At 39.3% G+C, this 24,620-nt stretch overlaps 1 protein-coding gene across 1 annotated transcript in view; it reads right to left on the bottom strand.

The window, feature by feature from the left end:
* phlpp1 (PH domain and leucine rich repeat protein phosphatase 1) overlaps nucleotides 1–24,620 on the bottom strand; it is a 55,592-nt gene that overhangs the window by 19,235 nt on the left and 11,737 nt on the right. The window contains exons 2-3 of the mRNA XM_011486908.4: nucleotides 5,043–5,239; nucleotides 4,004–4,129 (exon numbers count right to left, since the gene is read on the bottom strand). Of these exons, the coding sequence (XP_011485210.1) occupies nucleotides 4,004–4,129; nucleotides 5,043–5,239 (323 nt within the window). The remainder of the gene's footprint in view (nucleotides 1–4,003; nucleotides 4,130–5,042; nucleotides 5,240–24,620) is intronic.

Here is a 24,620-nt window from a genome sequence, read left to right as displayed (position 1 = left end):
AGAAACAACAGCAGCAGTCCTGAATTCTCTGTTTATACCCAATTAGTTATATTTCTGTGAACTCATAGGCATGAGGTTAATTAACACATGTGGCCTTTTCCAGCACTTCAGTATTGTTTGTTCATGATCAAAGGCCAGTTCACAACAGCACACACATCTAAAATAAAATAAATTCATAACAGATTTTAGAAGCTTTGAAGAGTTGAGACTACAAAATCCATCATTTCGATTTAGTCATGTAAACCTTTGTCTAAATACTCTGATATAAAAATATTTTGCTCTTATGTGAAATCATTTTATCAAAAAAAAAAAGGTCTTGGATTCTGACTTAGATGAAAATTAGGTTAGTGACTGTGAAGCAGAGCAAATTTTTGAGGTCACGGAGATGCTGGAGCCGTGACCCCTGTATGTCCCCGAAGGCGGGGTTAACCTTGGATGGTTCTCAAGTCCATCACAGGACAAACTTACTAAACCAATCCATGCAAATTCAATCTCACAAATATCTATGAATATTTTGGTTTTATTTAAGCCTCTCTTGCATGAATCATGATTTTTTTAACCAAATGTTTTTATTCATCTTTAGGGATTCAAAATAAAGTCTATTCCTTTTAGAAAAAAATGTTATACCTTTAAATTCTACAAATATATATTTACCTGTCCCCTCAAGTCTACTTCATGAATTTTGTTTAGTTAAAAACATCAATGTAATTTTATGGTAATTTGTAGATAGAACTGTAAATAATTTGAAATATGATAACATGCTGTAATGTTGGTTCCTTTATCTTTATAGGCTGATTTATGCATGATTAGAGACAAAGTCTCTGAACTGACAATAGTGTAACAAAAGTAACAGTGATGTAGTGTAACCGTATCTAGCTTCCCAACAAATCTGAACAGTTATTTCTGAACTGAGCATTTTCTCTTTGCTCAATAACTTATGGTATACTGTCAATCTTCCAATAGCAGCCCTGGCAACAATGAGAACATTGTATTAGCAAATGTTTCATCGATCTCCTCATCAAAAATCCTCTTTGCTTTCTTGCGGATCACTTTCCTGGAGACACGCGCACCATTCCGTCGTTGCTCAGTAGTCCATGCTAAAAACCAGTTCTTCTAATTCGTCCCATCTCAACAGGAAATCAGTTTGCTCCTTTTTCTGCGAACATCTTCTTAATATCATCCATCTGCTTGCGCCATTCTCGGTTACGTTTAGGATCCAGCCCAAAATGTAGTGCAGATTCCTCACCAGGATGTTCTTTGGGGTATGCCACCGCAGTAAATTTAAATTCAAACGAGCGTTTATTGGCCATTGCTACCTGATGACTACACTACAGGGGTTGACATAGCCCAGAAATTTGCACTGGCCCACAGGGCCAGTAGTTTTTGAAAGTTACTGGCCCGACACCGCGCACAGCGAGACCCGCCGCTCCGCAGGTGCTTGCAACTTTAGGGGGGTCCGGGGGCATGCCCCCCCGGAAAATTTTAATATGGTGCAATTTGGTGCATTCTGGTGACATCTAGCACTTATTTATACACTTTTCAATGACTAAAAATAGAGCATATCAAACTTAAATCTGCTCTAGTCTGTTTCAGATGTTTTGAAGAGAACACTGCAGTGTAGTAGTTAACACTAGTTAAGAAGTTTTCATGCTGCTTCTAATCACTGCTATTTCACATTTGTTCCTAATCAATAGTTAAGAAGTTTTATTGACTTTTTTGCCCTGACTGCCTTAAGGTTCTGCTTTTTGTTACTGTTGCAAAGTTACATTTACTTTTTAGTTACTTTAGTTACCTAATTAAATTAAATAATTGAAAAATTAAATACAATTAAATTACTGAGATCATTCAGCTAACTAGAAATACTTACTGCTTACAGTGTTGTAAAGAAAAACAAAATTAAGTAGTTTGACCTTATACTCCATTTGAGTCTGAGATTCAGGTATTTTGAGTTGCCTTTGATTCTTTGACATTCAGCTTAAAGCTTAGTGCATACAGTTTCATCTTCAATGCATTCATTAAATATCTTGCTGTCCATACTACTAATTAATAACTACTAACATATTCCTATCTATTCCTGCCATGTCTTCCACATCTCTGACATGCTTCAGTCTCTCTTCAGTGACGGTGTTGGATTTATGATCATCGCGGTGAAAAACCACCAGGGGGCGCGCGCTGATATGTGTGTCAGTTTAAATATATCTGCCTAAAATGTAATAATAACCCACTGGCTTGTTCCTTCGTTGTTGCTGTTTAACATTGTTTAGTATTGAATTGTTACATTCAATAAAGTTTGAAAAAAAAATTGAGTGAGCGCGTGCCGCGTGGTGCTCGGCAGTGACAGCCGCACGCGCAGGCGGGAGAGGAGGAGAAGAGTGATAAAAGGTTTCCCATAGAAACCCTTGAAGTCTGAACACAGGACTAGCAGAAAAAGTGAATTATAAAGACGAGGTAAATCTACACGTTTTCGCAAAATATACTTTATTGTAAAAGGTGAAAAATGTATTAATTGTTAGATATTTTAGTGGCCCGAGCGGACAAGTAAAAAATAAAGTCTTGTGGTCCGTACTGCTCGAAAAACAGGACCGGGCCAGCGGACAAATGGCTATGTCGAGCCCTGCACTACCTCACAATACCACAGAGACACCCAACGTCTGCACGACTGTGCGGGGGGTGTAAAGAGCACTTGTTAGCCCCGACACCTACTAGAGACCGGCCGCTATTGTAAGATATGTAGTATAGCATGTATTTGCTATCAAAGCTGTCCACACTAGTGACCTCCACGCATTAAAGGGTTAATTATTATTTTTTAGTGTTTCCTCACCCTTATGCTGTTTGTAGAATTTTTTTGTCCTTTTTAGGTCTTTAAGCATCATTTCAGTTACATTTAGCTTCAGTCTTTATTTTTTGATAAATTTGATGTTAATCCAATTTCTCTTTTTGTTGTTGTATGACCCAAATTCCACAAACTTTCTCTGTTTGGCCAATTATATTTGGACATACAGAGCAGTTTAGGTTGGTTCACGGACCGAAGCGGTTGGTTTACTTACCAAACCTGCCTTTGCTCTCGTCAAACCGTGTTTCATGCCTCGATTTGTTCATGCCAGATTTGTTCATGTTCAATTTATAAAATGGGAGTTATTTATTAACCAGTTTAGCTTAGTCAGTTTGTTAGTTCATTTTAATATTTTCCTATTGAACTCTATGTATTCATGATCCTTTTGATTTTATGTTTCACTTTTTCAATTACCGATACGAAGCCCATCGAGACGACTGTTGTGAATTTGGGCTATACAAATAAAATTGAATTTAATTGAACTAATTATTGAAGAGTTCTCTTCTTTGAATAAGGACTTCCTCCAGGTAACTTTATCAAGTTTAATGTTTGACATCCTGATTTAGGTTTTATTGTATTTGAGATTTAGCTGGAAACTGATAACACATTTCACATCCTGAAAGTCCAACTCCAATTATCTTTTGATCTATTGTAAAAGCAGTCCCGGTGGACTTTTAATTTTGTACTTAATTATTTTTATGTCATTTTTTTGGACATAGCAAAGCAGAGCAGCAGTAGTAGTTCAGTAGAAATTCAAATTTTCTTTTGTCCATCATCAGAAAAAAGCCACAGGAACATGTTAAATACACCACATTGGAGTGAGTCTTTAATAATCAAAACTTATTTTAAAAATATTTGACAAACCAATAAGATGATTACCAGTCAGGGAATTGTAAAGATGCTTCTTTTTCCATGTTGAATACATGTTGAATTACCAATGATGTGTTGTCAACTCAAGATTTAAATGACATCCTACGAAGAATGTAAAGCCCAGAGGATCTTTGTTGGCCACTAAATCTTTTAAACATTGGAACCCCTTCATCCTGAAAAAGGGTGTTCTTCATTTTTTCCCTTAAGCCGCTGAGACCTGAGCAGTGCCAGTGAAGCAGGGGCTTCTTTTCACTTACTTGACTCACCCACACTCACTCACAACACAAACACACACCATACCTTGGCAGCGTGTCTGTGCCAGCGCAGGTGCTCGGTGAAACTGTCAAAGCTGACGTAGTAGGTTTGACTCTGAGGGCCTGCCGAGCTGAAAGCCAAACAATGATTGTGCTTCTTCACCTCCTCTACCTGCAGTCAAACAGACACAAGAGTGACATCTGAGTTTGAAATGCTGACAGCCCTGCTGACATCCCTGCTCCTACACAAAATACACCTAAAAAGCCGGTGCTTTTGCTGACAAATCATGTCTAATGAAAACGCTCCCACATGAGGAACGGTGGTGGTGAGGTAAGTAAGAATGGTAATACTTACAAGGCAAAAAAAAAAATTTAAGAACACAGCAATGGAAAAATATATGGACTGTACAGACCAGTGAAGGGCACGAGCAAATGCTGATAAGGTACATTATTAAGCATGGGAGCCTTAGACTAGCATATGTTCTCTTAATGAATGTCCGACTGGTAAAGAGGACGGAATAGAACACTAGCATACGCACATACACACACACACTGGCTCACCATGCAAACACATGCAGAGTCACGTGTGAGTGAAAGGTTAAGAAAGCGGGTGTGGTATTGTGCGTCTGTTTGTGTTAGGTACACATAGCATAATGATTTCGCAAGAATCTTGCTGATACACTCACACAGTTGTAAACTGATAAATGGCGAATACAGCTACTCTAAAGTTTATTGTGATCCATCACATAAAAGTGGGTCATGATTCCAAAGCATAAGTGAAAACAACATCCTTGCTGAAAACAGCTCATCTGGATGTCATGGCTACCATCATTTCTCTGCGACCTACATTTAGGCTAAAACAAGCAGAAAGTATTACGGAACATTAGGCTAAAGAGGAAACAGAAGTTTAGAATGATTTGTTGTCACTTCATAAGCATTTCCCGAGTGTAACAAAACTGTGTTACTTCATTCTTCACTGATATGACAGTAAGGTTTATTATCCAACTTCCCTATAAAAGACAATATAAAGAGATAAAAGAACAAACTTATATAAAGTGTGTTATGGTTCCGTGACTTTGACATACTTTTCCTCCAATGAGCGGCAGAATGTGCATCTTCCCTGATTGGCTCTCTTTGACGGAGGAGACGATGAGGCAGGTGCCACACAGGATGACCTGGCGTCTGGTCCAGCGGTTGACCGGGAGCTGAAGCTTCCCTTTCCTTACGTTGTAGGTTCCAGACAGCTGCACCCGCTCAGAACTCTCAATGGTTTGGGGTTTACCTGCAACACAGAGAGGCTCTAATGTTAGAGGTTTAGAGAACAACAAATGACTGTCACAGTGTCTTTTTACATTAAGCACTAATGTTCTGCTTTTGCAGTACAAACTCAATTGTCGGGATTTGGTTTATTCTGAGCAGTGCAGCTCATGTTAATAAATTGTCGAATGTAATATCAAGTGAGCTTCTTTTCTCCATGTTTCTCCATGTCCATCCTTACTGGCTGGGTATCTCAACATCACCACCACCTCGCCAAACCTAACAGTCACGCCACTTATCAGGCGTTCTGTCAGCCAGGCTCCGCTATCATTCTGTCTAAATATCCATCTGCTTTCTGTCTGCCTCCACCTCTGCATAAACCTCCCTGGGCTAGCACAAATAGTCCTCCTCCTCCCCTCCATCCCTTTTTTCCCTCTTTTTAACTGTCTGGCAGCCTGGCTTGCAATGTCTTCACTTTGTCTTTTCTGTTTCTTGCTCAGAGCACATTTAACTGCATTGTTTTCTTCTTTAACTTGGGAATTCAAGGCTTTTTTGTGCAGATTTTCTCTCAGAGCATGGGCGATATTCTGCCCTGTAGTTTGCAGTAAAGTGGTTCACCCTCTCTTGTGCTTCAGCAAAGACGATGTTGGGAAGTCTGGGGGTTGGTGGAGAGTCCATCAGTATATAATACAAGTGTGAACTTGCACACACTCTCATGGCTTTAAATAATTCAGACCTTTCCCGTGCTGACTGTAAGCTTAATGCATTAGTGAACATGGATTGAAAATCTTTCGGCACATTCACAGAAATGGTTGGAACATTTTACCCAGAAGCAATCCTCCTTCGTGAGATGATGTGCAGTTAAACCCGAGGTCATGCAATGTATGCACGTTGGAAAGGTTGTTGGACGCCTTGGATTTCTTTAGACAGCTGTACGACTCAGGTCAGCTTAACCTGCAGTTCATACTCAAGTTAACATATTTGGGTGATAAGCTGTCTTCAATGTATGAACAAAAAGATCCAAAGAGACGAGGCGTTTGAACCCCGCTGCAAAATGTGCTGGCGTGTCTTTCTTTACTATGGGAATTCATATATTTTTCAACATACACAACCTTTAGACTTAATGCAAGCTTTTTTGGGTGTTAATTCACCCGTGTCCTCTGTCAGTCATCCTTTACTGCACTGCAATGGTTAAGTCAGTAACATATTAGAGGAAAAATAATTAAATGAACTACTAGAATAAGCAAAAAAGCTGTAAAATCCAGTTGTTTTGCCGTATTTGCAGCATAAAGGATGAAACACAATGCAATTCCATCAAGCAAACAATTATACTTCTTCCAATGCGAGATTTATTTGTGCCTTTCCCCTAATACCTTCACAAACTTCTAGCCTTTCTCCTTTTTCTTTTCTTTGGTTTTCACACACAATTAATCGCACACCTGAAACAAGTGGAGCATGCAAGCAGAAAATAGGCTGCTGGCTTTTTAACTTTGTAATGAACAACAGGGCGTTTGTCTTCTAATGATAGTGTGCGAGCATTAGAAGATGAAGCTGAGGGCTTAGACCATCCTACCTGTTGAGTAATAACAGTGATAATAATGATTATCTTAATTCCTAAAATAAGTAAACATGTTATCTCCTACTTTTAAAGCATACCTAGCTTTTTATACTAACAGGTTTACATTTCATTTCATATTTAGCTCTAAATAAGGGATTAAATACGTGAGTTACAGTATGGTCTTAAGGAGGAAACACTAGGGACCAATAGATGAGGAGGTTTATAGAATGGTGCATCAAATAGGCAGTTTTAAACCTGTTGTTTCTAACGTTTCACCTAAGAAAAGGCAGACACTTGACTTCTTTGCGGCCTGGGCACCAACTGCAACTAATTAAACTATAAAAAATGATGTCAAGTTCCTATGCCAAGAGCAATCTGTCCACCAAATGTCCTCCTAATCCATGTGATACTTGCAAATCAACTCAAATCCCAACTGGGGAAGTGGAGCAGCCTGGTTCCTCCCCCTTTCTTTCCAACGTACTGGCTGGCAGAAGTAACCAGCAGGAGCACATTTGCATGACTGAGCTTGGGAAGAGAGTATGTGTTGCATTAGACAAATTATTCACAAGCCTTTAGCCCCAATGTGTCACATGGGCAATTTCCTACTATTTTTAGGCCTTTTGTTGAAGCAAGTTTTCTCCCCAGACAAGCATATGCTCCAAACACATACACCTCATCTCCTGCCTTTGCTGAAGTCTTCACATCTACTGTACATTTAGAAAAAATTTTATCACCATTTGTCTCATTTTTATTCATCTGCTGTTGACAATATTTAGGGAAATGTTCTTTGAAAGAAAGAATGGGTTTGTGATAGGAGAATGACGCCCCCAGTGTAAATATTAGATCTAAGTTGGATGGTTCGACACAGACACACTTCTACATATGGCCATGGGAATGCAAAATGAAGGAAACAGCAAAATGGGTGTGAATCCCACACGAACATCCTGTTTACAGAGGAGACCCGGACAACAGCAGTCAGCTGTCAGACACAGAAAGACATCATATGAGGTTTGCCACGAACTAAAAGCCGCCAACGCTACAAAAATGCATCATGATCGTCTCTCATCCCATGATCCGTGTGGAAAGCATAAGAGGGAAATTTAAAAATAATCAAAGCCTACAATGTGGGTCTGTTCCGGTCTATTCCTAGATCGACAGTAGGAAGGTGCAGGAGTACTACAGTGTCTATTTGCTGCTACAAATAGTTTCCTTCCTTTCCCCTGGCTCAGGAAATAGCGGTTTCCCCTCGACACTGAGTTCCAATACCCGTGCGTTTGCACCTCTGCCTCAATAACACAAACACAAATACACACATTCACAGGGTCAATGAATGAGCTCCACTCAGTACTAATCTGATTTCTTAGATCGTTTACAACCGAAGTCAGGAATTGATGAGCACAGAAACGGAGAGGCCCAACAACAACATTCATATTTAATTTCATACTAATTAACCGTGTTGTTTATTTCACGACGATGAAAGCAGACTGCAGTACTTAAAGACAATGAGCCAAGACAGGACTTGGTGTAGCTTGTTACTGTCCATCACTGAAAGGGTTCCATACTGATGGATAACTTAAGTGACAACTGAGTGTGCAGAAATGAGACCTCGTTTTGTGTCTTTGCAAGCACGGCCACCCTGACTTGGAAGAAACAACCTCCAATTGCTCAACATTGTTCAGGTGACACCTTCAGGGTCATTCAACAGAAAGTGTTCAACAGCTACTACCACCACTCCTTCACTTCCTCCTTTCTCTCTGAATTACCAAATACACCCTTCTTTCCTGCAGATCTTTCCAGTACTGATAACAACTTAGAACTGGTGAACCAAAGTGCATCCTACTGGATGCAATCTGACATGAGCACACCTTTCTTTTAAGACTGGGCATGCAGTTCTGTAGGGCATTAGTGACCCACATAAGTCACTACAAAGCATGAGCGTGCAAAGACACTCCATGTTGAGTTTTTTTCTATAGGCAATGACAGATGTGATCTAAAGAAAAGGAAACATCTTTGGATATCTTTAGAGACAGTGTCTACAAATTTAGCGTCTGCTCCTTTTTCACTTTAATAAAGCACATTTTGAAATCAATGCTTTTCTTAAAAACTAGCTATTAAATTACAATACCCTCATTAAAGAATGAGTTTCTTTGTTGTTGTTTGAGATAGATAAGAGGAATTTATTTATTTAAAAAAAGTACAGATTGACAGTTTTATATTTGAGACACAAGTAGCTGCATTGTCTGCCTGATTTTAACACAGGACAGCCCCCTTCTCCTGGCTCGTTCGTCTCTGAAAATGACTTGGGGTGATTACTCAGATTTAAAGTGACAGGCTGTGATAAGCTAGCTGCCTTGCAGCGGGTGATGAGTTTTGCTAGAAGGTGGCAAAGGACATCTCAGATGACAGGCGAGTCGCTACCCTCACCTTCTTGCTCCACTTTTTCCCGCTTTGTACCTTTTAGCACAACAAGCGCCAAACTATGAATATGTGGCACAGATTAACACATATTAAAATTGCTTATTCAGAATTCTAAAATTGCTTTTTCATCATTCTTTTTTATATTCTGTGTTTTACTGTGAAGCACTTTGTGATTTTTATCTTGAAAGGTGCAATACAAATAAAGTGTATTATTATTATTACTAATACTAATATTAAAGAAGCCAGCACTGCGATATAGAACATTTAAGCTATGTGACCGGACCTTCTTTTTTAGGTGTGCATTATCACTATGGATCATCACTTTTTAATCCTCACCCAGCAGCCACAAAGAATATTCACCCGCACTATGTTATAATGTTTTATAAATGCTAAGAATGTGATGATTTGACAACTGTCATATTGTACTTGGTTTTAAAATAGGTGGTAAGATCAGGTCCATTCTAATGCAAAGCAAATGTTCATGCTTGATCGGTGTGTCCTCACATTTGCACAACATTCATTGTTTGTGTGTTTCTACTTTAGATACGGCTTAACATGTTGGATATGCCTTAAGTTTGAACACTTTGAGTACCAGGGAAGACATGTTCAAGAGTGTCCAGCAGGCAAAACATTAGACAAGGACATTCTGCTTTCTACTGGCATGGTAGAAAAAAATATTCTTTGTTTTCGTCTATGCTCTTTTGGTTTGGTTTTCTTGCGTAGAGAAGGAATGCAGAACATACTTTTTTATGCAGTGTTTGTGTGATGTAGATTTGAACAAAAATCTACAAGTGGGTCTACTCAACCACATAGTTTCAAACATTTAGAATGTACTCACTACTATTGTGATCATTTCAAACTTTGCAGTTTTGATTGGTGGTGGGTATAGTGCTGTGATAAATATCCGAATTTGTGGATATCTGCCTTCTGTTCTGGAAAATTTAAGCATGAATATTTGTGACGTCCCAGATCACTAATTTAGGAGCTTTAGAACTACAGTAGAGATGAGTAAAAATAAACTTCAGGAAATGTAATTCTCGCTCTAAAATAGGTCTGTCGGCCTCAAAGAGCTGGTTCCACCGGTTCCTAAATCACTATAACCGGAGTTTGCGCCCCTGCATGGATATGCATATCCTGATACGCAGAGGAAGATAATCCCTGAGAATAATTATAAGCTGGAAGAATAAATGATGGAATGAATGAATGGTGTTTTCCCTGACAGAATTTGTTTACCCTCCGGACTGTCGCGCTGTCCAAATATTGGGGGGGGTTACTGTATATGTGATCAACTGCAAAACGTCATATGACTGTCTGCAAGTACGGTGGAGAATCACATCAGAACACATCTGTAAAATAATCATCTACAGTGTGAGAGTTTTTCACTGAAGATGAAAAAAAGTCTGTAAAACTTGTCTAGTGGAAACACTGTTGTCAGTTTAGATTAAAAGACTGAGTGTTTTCTAGTTGTTCAAGTTTCATTTTCAATCACTCAGTTGCAGTGTCTTCATCCATCTTCTTGTCATCTATCTACTGTTACTATTGTCAATAAGACTATAAGATTGGAAAAACTGTGGATGACAAAGTTTTGGTGTACGATGATCCAAATCAACAGTAATGTTTATGTGTACTGCTGAAGATAACAATGATGACAGAAAAATATTTCAGTGTAACAATGTTGAAACTGACAAACACCATTTCTGTCTTTCTAAAATCTTTGTTTTTACACGTTTAGTTGATTCTGATCTCCTGCGTCAAATAAAAGTGTTAATAATAGTAATTAAATTTAATTTTTATTTTATTTTTATACATCCAGTAAAATGACATACATATAGCAATCATTCAAATGTAATATAATAAACAGCACAAAACGTGGTTTGATCTATCAAGCGTTGATTTTGATTTGGATTGAATTGGATCGTCGCCTAATTAATGAACAACAGCCCTAGCTAGGTGTGTGCAGTTTTTAGCATGACAGCCGTTTTGAGTCTGTATTTAAGTCTGTGCACTTCTGGTTGTGTAAAGAGTCATGAGAGCCTCCAGTCCCTGAAGGAGCAGCTGAGCGCCACGCCACGCTCAGCTCTGCTGTCAGACACCGAACATCCTTCAGCTCAGACAGCACAGTCAGGATTACAGAGCTGGGCCAAGGAGAGGAGGCACTAAAAGAAAGGATGCTTTACCCACGGCTAAGTGACTGTGTGACATCTCTCTTTCCCCAGAGAGTGGATCAGGCGGACAATTAACAGTAGTATGACGGATGATCAAATTCCAAGGCTCATCATCTCTTTTAGGCTTGTCATCACGAAGGACGCAGTCACACAGAAACGTGTGCTCACATAAAAAAAGCGTTCTCTTTCACTAGTGAAACACATCCTGAATCCAAATGAGGTCACGGCTTACAGTATCCTCCCTATCACACCATTATTACCCTTTGCCTCAAGGGAGAAAGGAACTAAACAGCCCTCTGCTATTAAAGGCTTTATACAGTTCCAGTTGTCAGGTCATACCATTACCACTGACAGCTCGTAGAAGCAGTGGGAGCTGCATAATACTGTACAGTGAAAAAGTCTTTGGCATTTCTTTAAAGGTGTATTGTTGTTTTTGTTTGGGTTATCAACACTTAAAAACGCCGTAGTTCCTCCTTATTTTCCTTTTTCAATACAGAAACATGAAGTCCATGCAGCCTTTTTAAAGCAGGTGGTGTTAAGCTGCAGAAAATCTGAATTTAGGAGCTGAGGCAGAAGCAAATGCAAATCATCTATAAATATGCAATCATAAGTCACATCTCTGATAGCTGAAAAAACAAACACAGCAGCTTTTCAATGCTTGGTTAGTCTCACCTTGCATTAAAAAGATTTAAAATAAATTAGATTTGTGTCCTTTAAAAAAATCTATTTTTTGCTGCTCATCAATATGAACTAACTGGGGGCAGTAGAAAGGAAACTTTTTATCCTACAAGCTTAACACTGTTTTTTTTGCATGGATTTGTAAAATATATATGTACTGTGACTCCTCATGCACATACATACATGTGACCCCCTCCTCCCCCCCTCCAGGGGTGTAGCTGCTGTTATGTAATGAGTGTGTGTTATGAAACCTTTCAGTGAAAAACACAAGCTCACTGATCAGCTACTTCTGAGCTCATACAGTCATGCACAGACACACAAGAGCTCTGAGGAGGGATTGTTTTATAGCCCTTTGCTTTGGAGCAAGAGAATGCCAATGCTGAGAAGCGTCTTTTGTGCAAGAGAATCTGCAACAACTTAACCAAACGCAGTCAAGAAAACAGAGTTGGACTGCAAAGCCAAAGAACATAAAGTTGTGGAAATGCGTTTGCAATAAACCTAAATAAATTGATCAGTTTTGTGTTGCATTTTGTGTTGTGTTGTATGTTGTATTAAACTGAAAAAATAAGAACTTTGATAGTGTCATCTGTTCAAACGGGGTTTCCTCTGAATATATTTACAGATGAGGTCATTCACTCTTGAGTCATTTCCTCTATCTGTTGGTTTACAATTTATGCACACCATTGAACGTCTGCCAAAAGGTCTGAGGGCACTTTCACATTGAGCTGTTTGAAAAAGAGTTTCCTGAGAAAGTCTGCTTCATTGGAAAAGCTCATCTGAATTCTGGTGGGGAGATGGGGAGAAAACGAGCAAAATCTGGCTCACCTGAAAACAAGGAACTGTGTCACTTCCAGGTGAACACAGTGAATGCTTGTGGACTCTTCAGTGGCTGAGTGTATCACTGCTAATTTAAAAATCAAATATTCTGAATTAAGAAGTCCGTAGACATGCCCAGCCCTTTTGGGAAACATCTACATGTGAAAGCTATAACGATAAACCATAACCCTTTAACACCGGAGCCTTAGCTCTGTTGTTTACAGTCTTTTGACTACCGTAACTCTTTAACAGTTTACTCAGTTAATGTAATTCCAGCAGATTCTGAAGCAGAGAAAAGTAGCCTTGCGCTGATAGTCTCCACTTTACAGTAGTGACATGTTAACACAATTACTGTAAATCAGCTGATTCTGTTGTGGAGAAAAGCAATACTGTTATGCAAAACTTTATGTTAGTAATGTGTTGCATATCGGTGCAAAGCCAAGAATCAGAATTCTTATTGATTGCATAAGTGGTCGAGGAGTTATGGTATGTCAAAGAGTATGTTAAAAAGCCAGAGTTTAAGCTAGGTATCGCCAGCAACAACTGATGTTAAAACGTTAAGAAACTTGTTACCTCTTTTTGTTTGAAACCCTGTGTGTTATTTTAAAATCATTTCCCAACTTCTTTACCCCCCCTTTTCCTTCCTTTTCCCCTTCCCCCCATCCTTAATACCCCACCCCACCTTCTGTCTTCAGTCCAGTCCGAAAAGGAATGCTCACAAATATATTAAAAATGAAGTCTAAACTTATAACCCCCTTTGTAACGGTAATATCTGTTCAACTCAAGAGGCCTACATGTGTTATTTGCTTCCTCACCTGCTGGACAAAAATGAAAAGAAAAAAAATATATAAAACATAAATAATATAAACTCCCACCCTGAGATTGGGTACACAGCCCCAACAACCACAATTATGCTGAGCGAGGCAGCAAGTGACCTGAAAGACAAGATCATGTCTACAATGAACACTAGGCAACCCCGACACCAACTACAACGGTTAAGTGACGTACCTGAAAGTCTACTGGAAACTGTTAATGAAGCATTGAGGGCAATTCCTACCACAACCATCACAGAAACCAATGAACTGGTTTACACTTCAGCAGCAGTGATCCTTGAGATGCTTGGCTACAAGAGCAACCATGGAAGAAAACAGTACCCACCATGGAAGCAACGGTTAGAGGCCAAAATCAAGGGAACTCGGAAGGATGTGAGTAAGCTGACAGAGGCTCAAAGAGGTACAATGAGAAAGCAAGTACCTAAGAGATACAGCCAGATGCCCATACCTGAAGCACTGGAAACTGCCAAACAAAGGCTCCTAGCCTTGAGCAGCCGCCTAAAGAGGTACACAAGAGACAATGAAGCCAGACGAATAAACAGGCTCTTCGCAACTCAACCTGCAAAAGTGTACGCTCAGTGGCAGGGTCAAAACAGCCGAGCAGACCCACCAAGGCTAGAAACTGAACAGTACTGGAAAAGTATATGGGAGAAACAGACAGCACATAACAGCAATGCCCAGTGGCTGGTCTCTCTGAGAAAAGAACATAGCAACCTCCCTGAACAGAATCCAGTAACCATCACAGTGGCAGACATCCAAGAAAGAGTCTCAAGTATGAAGAACTGGACAGCACCGGGCCCTGACATGATACATGCCTACTGGCTAAAGAAGCTTACCGCACTCCACGAGCGCCTGGCAGCACAAATGAACCAGCTGCTAAGAGATGGGACTCACCCTGAATGGCTAACGGAAGGGCGAACGATCCTGATCCAGAAGGATCCCTCAAAGGGTGCAGTCCCATCCAACTACCGGCCAATAACCTGTCTGTCCACAACATGGAAGCTCATGTCAGGCATCATTGCAACCAAGATAAATAGGCACATGGATCAATTCATGAGTAACACACAGAAGGGCATTGGTAGAGACTCCAGAGGAGCCAAACACCAACTCCTGGTCGACAGAACAGTCGCTCAAGACTGCAAGTCACGACACACCAACCTGTGCACAGCCTGGATTGATTACAAGAAGGCCTATGACTCAATGCCACACACATGGATCACTGAATGCTTGGAGCTGTACAACATCAACAGGACTCTAAGAGCCTTCATAGGAAACTCAATGAAGCTATGCAAAACCACCCTTGAAGCCAATGGGAAGCCACTTGCACAAGTGTCCATCAAATGTGGGATATACCAAGGTGATGCTCTGTCCCCACATCTGTTCTGCATAGGTCTCAACCCCCTCAGTCAAATAATCACCAAGACTGGCTATGGATACCGACTCAGAAATGGGGCCAACATCAGTCAACTCCTCTACATGGATGACATCAAGCTATATGCTAAGAGCGAGCGTGACATTGACTCCCTGATCCACACCACCAGGATCTACAGTACTGACATTGGGATGTCATTCGGGCTCGAGAAATGCAGCCGGATGGTGACAAAGAGAGGCAAGGTAGTCCAGACAGGAGGGGTCTCACTCCCAGAAGGAACAATAGCAGATATCGAGGACAGTTACAAGTACCTTGGAATTCCACAGGCAAATGGCAACCTGGAGCAGGCAACAAGGAAAGCTGCAACAGCTAAATACCTCCAACGAGTAAGGCAAGTTCTGAGAAGCCAGCTCAATGGCAAAAATAAGACCCGGGCAATAAACAGCTATGCACTGCCAGTTATCAGATACCCTGCAGGAATAATAAGATGGCCAAAGGAAGAGATACAGACCACGGATGTTAAAACACGAAAGCTCCTTACCATGCATGGAGGATTCCATCCCAAATCCAGCACCCTGAGACTGTATGCTAGCCACAAGGAAGGAGGCCGAGGACTAGTGAGCGTAGAAGCCACTATCCAGGATGAAACATCCAAGATCCATGAGTACATCAAGCTCAAGGCCCCAACTGACAGTGTGCTCAGTGAATGTCTCAGGCAATGGAGAGCAGAGGATACAGTGCTGGAGGACAGATCCTCATGGGAGGACAAACCCCTGCATGGGATGTACCACCGGACCATAACTGAAGTGGCTGATATCAAGAAGTCCTACCAATGGCTGGAAAGGGCTGGCCTACAGGACAGCACAGAAGCGCTCATCCTGGCAGCCCAGGAACAAGCCCTGAGCACCAGAGCAATAGAGGCTCAGATCTACCACACCAGACAAGACCCAAGGTGTAGGCTGTGCAAAGAAGCGCCTGAAACAATCCAGCACATAACTGCAGGGTGTAAGATGCTGGCAGGGAAAGCATACATGGAGCGCCACAATCAAGTGGCTGGAATAATATACAGGAACATGTGTGCAGAATATGAACTGGAAACCCCAAGGTCAAAATGGGAAACACCTCCGAAGGTGGTAGAGAATGAGAGGGCAAAGATCCTGTGGGACTTCCAGATCCAGACTGATAGGATGGTAATGGCAAACCAACCAGACATTGTAGTGGTGGATAAAGAACAGAGGAAAGCCGTTGTGGTGGATGTGGCAGTGCCAAGCGATGGCAACATCAGGAAGAAGGAACATGAGAAACTGGAGAAATACCAGGGACTCAGAGAAGAACTGGAAAAAGCCTGGAAAGTGAAGGTGACAGTGGTGTCTGTGGTAATTGGAGCACTCGGGGCAGTAACCCCCAAGCTGGAGGAGTGGCTACAACAGATACCTGGAAAGACCTCAGACCTCTCAGTCACATACACACAGAGTCAGGGCCATAAATATTTGGACAGAGGCACATTCATTCTACTTTTGTTTCTGTACATTACCACAGTGAATTTTGAATAAAACAACTCAGATGCCATTGAAGTGCAGACTTTTAGCTTTTATTCCATGGGTTGAACAAAATGATTGCATAAAAATTTGAAAAACTAAAGCATTTTTTAAACACAATCCCTTCATTTCACGGGCTATATTAATTATATATATTAATTATATATATATATATATATATATATATATATATATATATATATATATATATATATATATATATATATATATATATATATATATATATATATATATATATTAATTTTGCTCACAATGTCACTACACACAGTATCTAATCCTACTTAAAATATTTTACTCTACAGCAATTGTGTTTAGTTTGAAGAAGCAGTTTTTACATAACTATTGATTAAAATTGAAGAAATTTAAAACTTAGGAATAAAATTGAAATTTGTGAAACTAACCAAAAATTTGCTTTCGGGATCGGCTCTGGCAGCCCTGTGACCCTGAAAGAGGCAAAACAATTTACAAGATGAAAGAATAAATAATATATATTAGTATTTATTTCAAGATGAAAATGCCTGATTGTTCTGTTTTCCCTCACCAATGAAACCTAATTTTTAAGTGGAAAAAAACTACCAAAGTCAGAATCTGAAAGCAAAACTAAAATACGGACAGTTGATTCCAACCCCCTCTTTCACAACCTTTAAACTGCCTCGTCATGGGAAACCAGACATCTGTTTCCCTATGATATTTGATACAAGGATGTAAGGTTTAATTATATGTGTAAATTATGACAATATTGGATTTACTATTCCAAATGACAAATGTGTCAATGCTACAAGCTCCGGGATAATCTCATGAATTAACATAATGACATTGCGGCTTTAAGCAAATTTATTTTAATCATGTTTTAAAACACTGGGTTTATCCTTTAAAAATAAAGCAACTTTAAGCCTTTTAGTGACTGATTTTAAACAAGCAAAGCCTTTTTATAAAACGGGATGGCTCTAAAAACTAGTTATGCAACTTTCCAGTTTTCCCAAGGTTTGGGTCAAACCTCAATTTTTGGGTCAAGGTTCAATATATGATTTGTGTATGACAAAACAACAAAAAAATAAAAAATCAGGAAAAAAAACTTTATTTAATTGGCTAATAAGCAAGTAAGTTAAGACAACACGTGTGACACCTTCAACGTAAACACATTGGTATGCAGTAGGGATGCAACAATTCCCTTTCCAATGATTTGGTTTAATGGTGTGACATATGGTTCAGTTTTTAACCAAGAATTGTGGCATCCCTACTAGAAATAATAAAACATTCTCTAGAAAGTGCAAAATGGCTGCTTAACCTTTGGTTATTCAATAGTTTTCAAGGTGTTGCAGCCTTTTAGAGTTTGTATATCAGATTAGAAAGCTTCAAACATTTGCATGCAAGCCTGCAAATGTTTGAGCTGAGTAACTGTGGTGGTGAACTGGCAGGAGAACCTGGTGACCACTTATGTAATGCATCTTTTTCACTTCCCTGCTCACACAGGTTACGGCTGGAAGAACTTTAGTACAGCGCGCGTGTGTGTATACATAATAATTCTTGAGGGGTAGTGAAGGTCTCAGCAGACCTCGTCTTCATTTCTTTTCTTATACGCTGTTTAAGAATTCTGTGTAACAAATATCAGGCTTTAGTACCATTAGCCCTAATGCATATTCTATTCTCTGCCTCCTCCATAGTTTCTGTCTTTCTGACTCACTCCTTGTGGTTTTAATTTTTGTCAATTTACATCTCATCGCCTCAGCTCTCCCTCCACATAACCTTTATATTTATAGTATTCTTAATTAAATGTCGGTGAAGCTTGGTTAAATTTAAGCTTTTTAAACCTCCTCACAGATTAGATAAAACCACCATAAAGTGATGAGTGCACAAGGTTTCATTATATTTTTGGTCTATATATATGATAGTAAATGGCGTATACTTATATAGCGCTTTTCTACCTACAAGGCCCAAAGCGCTTTACAGTCACAGACACATTCACACGCTGGTGGCGGCTCAGCTGCCGCACACTGGTGCCAACCTACCACCAGAGGCAAGGTGGGGTTCAGTGACTTGCCCAAGGACACTTTGACACATGGGTGTGTAAGGCGGGAATTGAACCTGCAATATTACGATTATGGGTTGACCGCCCTACCGCTGCCCCACGGCTGCCCCACGGCTGCCCGTCTATATATATCCATGATTCTCACTTAGGGGGTGAGACGTCCTGGGTTCAAATCCCGGACAAGCCCCCACTTCTTGCTTGCCCATGAGGCTCTGTCATGCAAGAGAACACAAAGTTGAGAGAAAAAAGCAAGAAAAACACTAAAAAAAACTTTACATAAATAATAACTTAAATTTATCATAGGAGTGTCATAACTTCAGGATAAGCCAAGCCAGCATAACAAACATAACACCTTTAAAACAAATAGAAAACACACGCTTCCCTCATAACCTACAAAAAAAGTTACATGCCTATATTCTCATTGCCTGGCCACTGAAATAAACAGGAGAAAAAGATTTTGAAGAAAACGGCAGCTCTTCCCAACAAACTGCAAGTAAAAGGACAGTTTCACACAGAAATAAGCCCATAAGCCCAGCCTGGTGTCAACACTGTTAGACTGGGGCTGCTGGTCCAATTCCTTTTTTATTTGGTCACCAGCCATCAATCCAATCACCAGCACCTGCTATGGAGCAATGGTTTGATTTTTTTCTTTATTCAATTCTAGTAAATATCAAATCATTTCTGACGTTTCCATCAATTTTCTATCCTGCAACAGACTGAAGACGGATGGTTAAAATTATTACTCTTACAATGAAATCAAACTGTAAGAAATTCTATTTCTGGGGGGGGGGGGGTCATGAAATACTTTGAAGGAAACTGAATCCATGGCTTTGATTAATTGATATTCTGATTTTAACAAACAATTTATTCTATTAAGATTATTGAATCCCCACCCCATCAAAATATACCCATACAGACAGTGTTAGTGCTAAAACAGCAAAGTATCTCTTTAAAGTAAGAAATGTCATGAAAGACCAAACTCCTTTCCCATGTCCAAGTTTTTCCTATACTGAAGAGGTCAACAAAGGATTTAAAAATCTGATTGTCTTTGCATTTAAAAAATGTCATCAAATTGCATCATGCCATTTCCAGATCATTTAACTTGGACCCTTCACAAGCAACAGAGACTATTTGTTTGAACCACCAAAAACCACGCCCACAGATCTCCAAACTCCAATGAGCCCTGCACAGTGTCCTCAGCGCTGCCATCATGCTCAAGGGTAGACTCCTGACAGCGACGGGGTCACTGCAGTCCAGGCGCAGAGTGGCACACACTCATAAATAATACAGCGCTTGTCTTTGCTCCAGCTTAAGTTTAAACATATGATCACCGTTTCCAATGACAAAGGGAGGACATTAATCAACAAATGAATTCATTATTGATTGCTTTGTCAAAACAAGTGACTTTTTCCAAACAGAAATTAGAACCGTCTCATTTTTGAATGCTTAATTTTTCTAATGTACAGCTTTTTATTTTATACTTGAGTGAAAATAAGTCCCAAATAGTTAGATTGCTTATCAAAAACGTTATACAATATTTACATAAAATTTAAATTTTCCCACAGTAGGGATTGGGAGATTGTGTGATTATTTCTTAGTGGCTTTGTGGACTGGCAACCCATTTAGGTTGTAGTTTGACTTTGAGCAAAAAAAGCTGAGATAGGCTCCAAATTATGGATGAATGGACATTTGTATCTCCGTTACCATGCACAGAACAGTTCGGGTATAGAAGATGGATAGATGGATGGTATTCATGCATTTTTGTCCAGTTTCACACACATTTATTATAGGGGGGGAATTTGAAATAAAAATCGGAAAAATTGAGATGTCATGGGGTTCCTCAGGTTTACATTGTATTTTCCAAGGAAACGGCTTGCTCATCAGAACCCTTATTGTGGCTCTTCAGCCTTGAGTCATTAAGCATTTGCCAACAGCTTGTATGCATCCGTAGTCTGCAGAAGTCTTAATTACACAGCCTTAATAAAGTTAAACACATTACAGTGAATGATGGGTATAGCACCTTTCCAAACAGAAACAAGCATTCATCAAGAACCGAGAAATATGAGAGCCAGAATGAGACTACAACAACTTCATTTTGAAAATTTGCCTTTGATGCAAAGCAAAAGGTTTAAGCTCACTGCATGTGAACTTAAATGTGTGCATGTTTATTTCAATGATTATCACAGAGGACCTCAGGTCCTTACTTTGTCTGCATTTATAATGCAAATGCTTTAAAAAAAAAGAAGCACTTATGTACAGCATTTATAAGTAATCCCAAAATATCTCCTCAAAGACCCACTCCAATCACCTTTTGATCCATTTTAAAAGTGTTCCCAGTGCTCTGTCAAATATGATTATGCCATTTTTAGACAAAAATCAAAACAACATGTGGCGTTTTCTAGGGTATAGTTTCTGTAGAGCGGCAGTAGCTCACCGAGTACTGGGCGAGACCGCTGGTTTGATAGCCAGTTCCTACCAAGAAGTGCATCGTCATCACTATCTACAAACTGGCTACCGGAGCAGAGTTTTTAATGACTGATTTCATTTTAAAAAAAAGTGTTTGCATTGCAGTTTTGTGAAATATTTCAATTTTGATATGCCTCAAAAACCACCTCCTCAAAGCGCAAAGAAAATTTTTCCCCGATTATCCGAGTTTCTTTTCGAAATCTTTGTGTTTCCATTAGGCAAATTTATTACCACAAATCCAATTTGCACAATTTACTAGTCAATGAAAATGCAGCTAATGAAAATCAGGTAAAGTTTCAAATACTGACATTCACAGAAACACATTTTAAAAAACTGAACAATATTATTTACAACAAAACTCTTCTTCAAAAACAAATCTGTGTGGGGGCAAGTGTTTATCTCAGCAGCCAACTAGTCAAACCTGATGAAATGATAATTCAGGCTTTGCCAGTCAGAAACTGCAGGGTCACATGTTTACTTCTCCAACAAAGGCAAAAACTAATTACTTCCAACTTTGAAATGGAGATTCATTGCACCTGCTTTGCTGCTCTTTTAATATTCTGCTGGAATTAGCTTCAAGGGTGTGGATAAAAAAAACCTCCACCACACTAATGATTTTTTCAATATGTTCATTCAAACACTGTTTAAGGATGTTTGAGATATTACATTCTAACAAAGGTTTTTAAATGAAAGTGAAGAGGGTAACAATCAAAGAGCACAAATGTGGATGTGCTGTGTGCCCAGCATGTGCAACAAAGAGTAGACAGATTCCTGAGTGGTGGAAAATTTCAGATTTCAGTGGGTGGCAGCAAGCATCTTTTATACATGCATCACTAGAATAGCAATAGAATGACTAAGAGAATGCGTAAACACTAAACCAGATTACCAAACTGTCAAATCATATGGAACGAGTGTGTGACTGATGGAATGAATAAAATGCTGGACTGACTTCCTGTGAGAAGTTGTTCATGAATGAAAAACTAAACTTTTTTTTATGTGTGTACACAATTCCATGTTACTACAAATGTTTCTATGTATACTATTATTTAATTGCAACGGTATAGATTTCAGTATAGCTTACTAATAAACCCAACAGAATACCATAGAACCTGTAAGGCTTTCATGCCCATGTGGACAAAAGGAAGTAATAGTACCATTAATAGAAAAGCTGAATAGGATGACATGATTAAGAATGAAACAGAAACAACACTGTGACATTTTTTGTTTGTCTCATTTGCAACAGATGAATAGACATGACTCTAATGACTGTAAAATTTGAGAAACAGCTGAAATCAGAACATTTTAAAAATCTACTAGTGAAACATAAAAACAGTTACATTTGGTTAAAATAAGCAAATTCGTCCAAAAGTGAAATCTAAACTATCTGACAGTTTGTTAAAACAAATCTGATGTTTTCTAAATTAAATAGGAAGATGTGCTTTTCCAGTTTGAGGTGACAGAAATGTAATCTGATTCATTTGTTGAAGGTAGAATCCAAAGAAGATGGTTTTTTTTATGTTTTGTATCACTTAACCGTTATGATTTCTCATTAACAGAAACAATAAATGAGTGGAAAGAACAAAACAAAAAGGCAAGATCAGGACTTTCACACCGTAAGAGTAAAAATGGGGGTGAAAGCGGCAGAGTTAAAGCATTCCTGATGATGCACGGAAACCCAACAAGCGGATGAATGAGATTGTGCCATTGCTTCACATTGGCCCCATGTGCTCGCTTTTCTCTTTCTTCTCAGCCTCCCTCCTTCCCTTTCCTTTTGTTTTGTTTAAAATTTAACAAGGTCTGGAACAGCGGAGGGCTGAAACGGGCATCCGGGGTGTTTTGGCTCAGCTTCATGTCACATGCAGGGGCCATGTGAAAACAGTGGCACTGAGGGAGGGAGGGGGACATAAGGGTGGGAGGGTAAGGAAGAATGAGAAATAGTGAGAAAACTAAAGACGGGAAAGCCTTTTAACCAGAGGCAGGTAGACGTTGTGAATTTGAACTGAGGAAAAGATAAACTTCAGTATCTGTCACCAAAACTGTAAAAAAAAAATAATTAAGTGTAAATACAGGAAAATGGGTCAAATCCCCAAAAAAGTTTTTTTTTTTTTAAAGCTGGGTGATTACCAAACGTTTCTATTCTTTTTTTTTTTCTTTCTTTGTTTTTTACAGAAACCTGCTAATTTTGATGTTCTAACTGAGATCAGCAGGGGTTCTATTTGCAGAGACCCTTTAAGCAGAATTTGAGCTTCCATTCCACACATCTAAGACCCACTGCTGCGAATTTTAGGGCTAAATTGAGGACACTGAACATCATTTCATCAAATACTGCAACCAGAGCTCCAATTTAAGCACATATACACTGCATGAACATTTTATAGTCTGTAGTTAGTGGAAAACAGTAACAAAATGTGCAGGAAATGCATCTAAATAGTGTAAAATCAGCCAGATAGCAGATTTGCCAAACTTTCTGCTTTAAACACAGCTGTTTCCCCACCTGTCTGTAAAATATATACCAACCTCTTTGACTGACCAAGGCTTATACTTTATTGAAAACAATAGACTGTCCATGCTCAGCATGACTTGGCAACCAAAAAAGGTAAAAAAGGCAGTCATTTTTTAGATTATGTGTTGGTGTACAAACTCAAATAAAGTAATAGTTAAAAACAAGAAAAATCTGTTTGAGAAATTGACCTCCAGAAACTGAGCTACGGGAGGAACAATGACAAAATGGTGATATTTGTTTCCATTCATCAGTTTAACCATTTAACCAAGTTTATTTAAAGACCATTCAAGTCCTAAAATTATGAAAAAAAGTGATCAAGTGTCACTGAAATCTAGCGGAGCAAAATTTTGTGGAGAACAGTTTGTCAGAGCAATTAAAAGGAAGTGACTCATAAACAAGATATCATGACCTAAGCCTTATCACATGGACTCATAGGGAGGTTAAACCATGTGATTGTTGTGCTTAAAGCTGTTACGGTGTGGGATTTTTGATCACCACTGTGATGAACCAGCCCCCTGAGCGGTATCGCAAAAAACACAAAATCCCCCGGCGGCCGCGTTGGAAATAAATACGCAGTATTCTTTATTAACAAATAACAGTTACAACTAACTACTACCTATCTAACCATCTAACTAATGAATTAACTATATAGGTGTTGTAGAATGACTGTGTGTATGTGTGTCAGCGCGCTGCGTGTGTAGGAGGAAGGAGGGCACACAAGTGTGTTGGGGGTGCGTATTGATTCTTCTGCAGCAGACTGCTCTCGAGCTGCACACGAGTGCTAGCTGGTACAGATATCTTCTCAGAATATTATTTATTGCCCAGTAATAAACGAGACTGCAGACAGTGTCACCTTTCCGGTAGCCTTGAAGCCTGACACCCATGAAGAGCGCGGGGCAGGAGGCTCCGCCTTTGTTTATACAGACATTATTATTATACATTACATACATACAATATTATACTATTATAGAGACGTTAATTTCTCACCATTTCAACCCCAAAGCAATAT

This window comes from Oryzias latipes, chromosome 17, assembly GCF_053564925.1.
Source record: "Oryzias latipes strain Hd-rR chromosome 17, Olatipes_Hd-rR_3.1".
Taxonomy (NCBI): domain Eukaryota; kingdom Metazoa; phylum Chordata; class Actinopteri; order Beloniformes; family Adrianichthyidae; genus Oryzias; species Oryzias latipes.
This window is presented reverse-complemented; position numbering and strand designations above follow the sequence as displayed.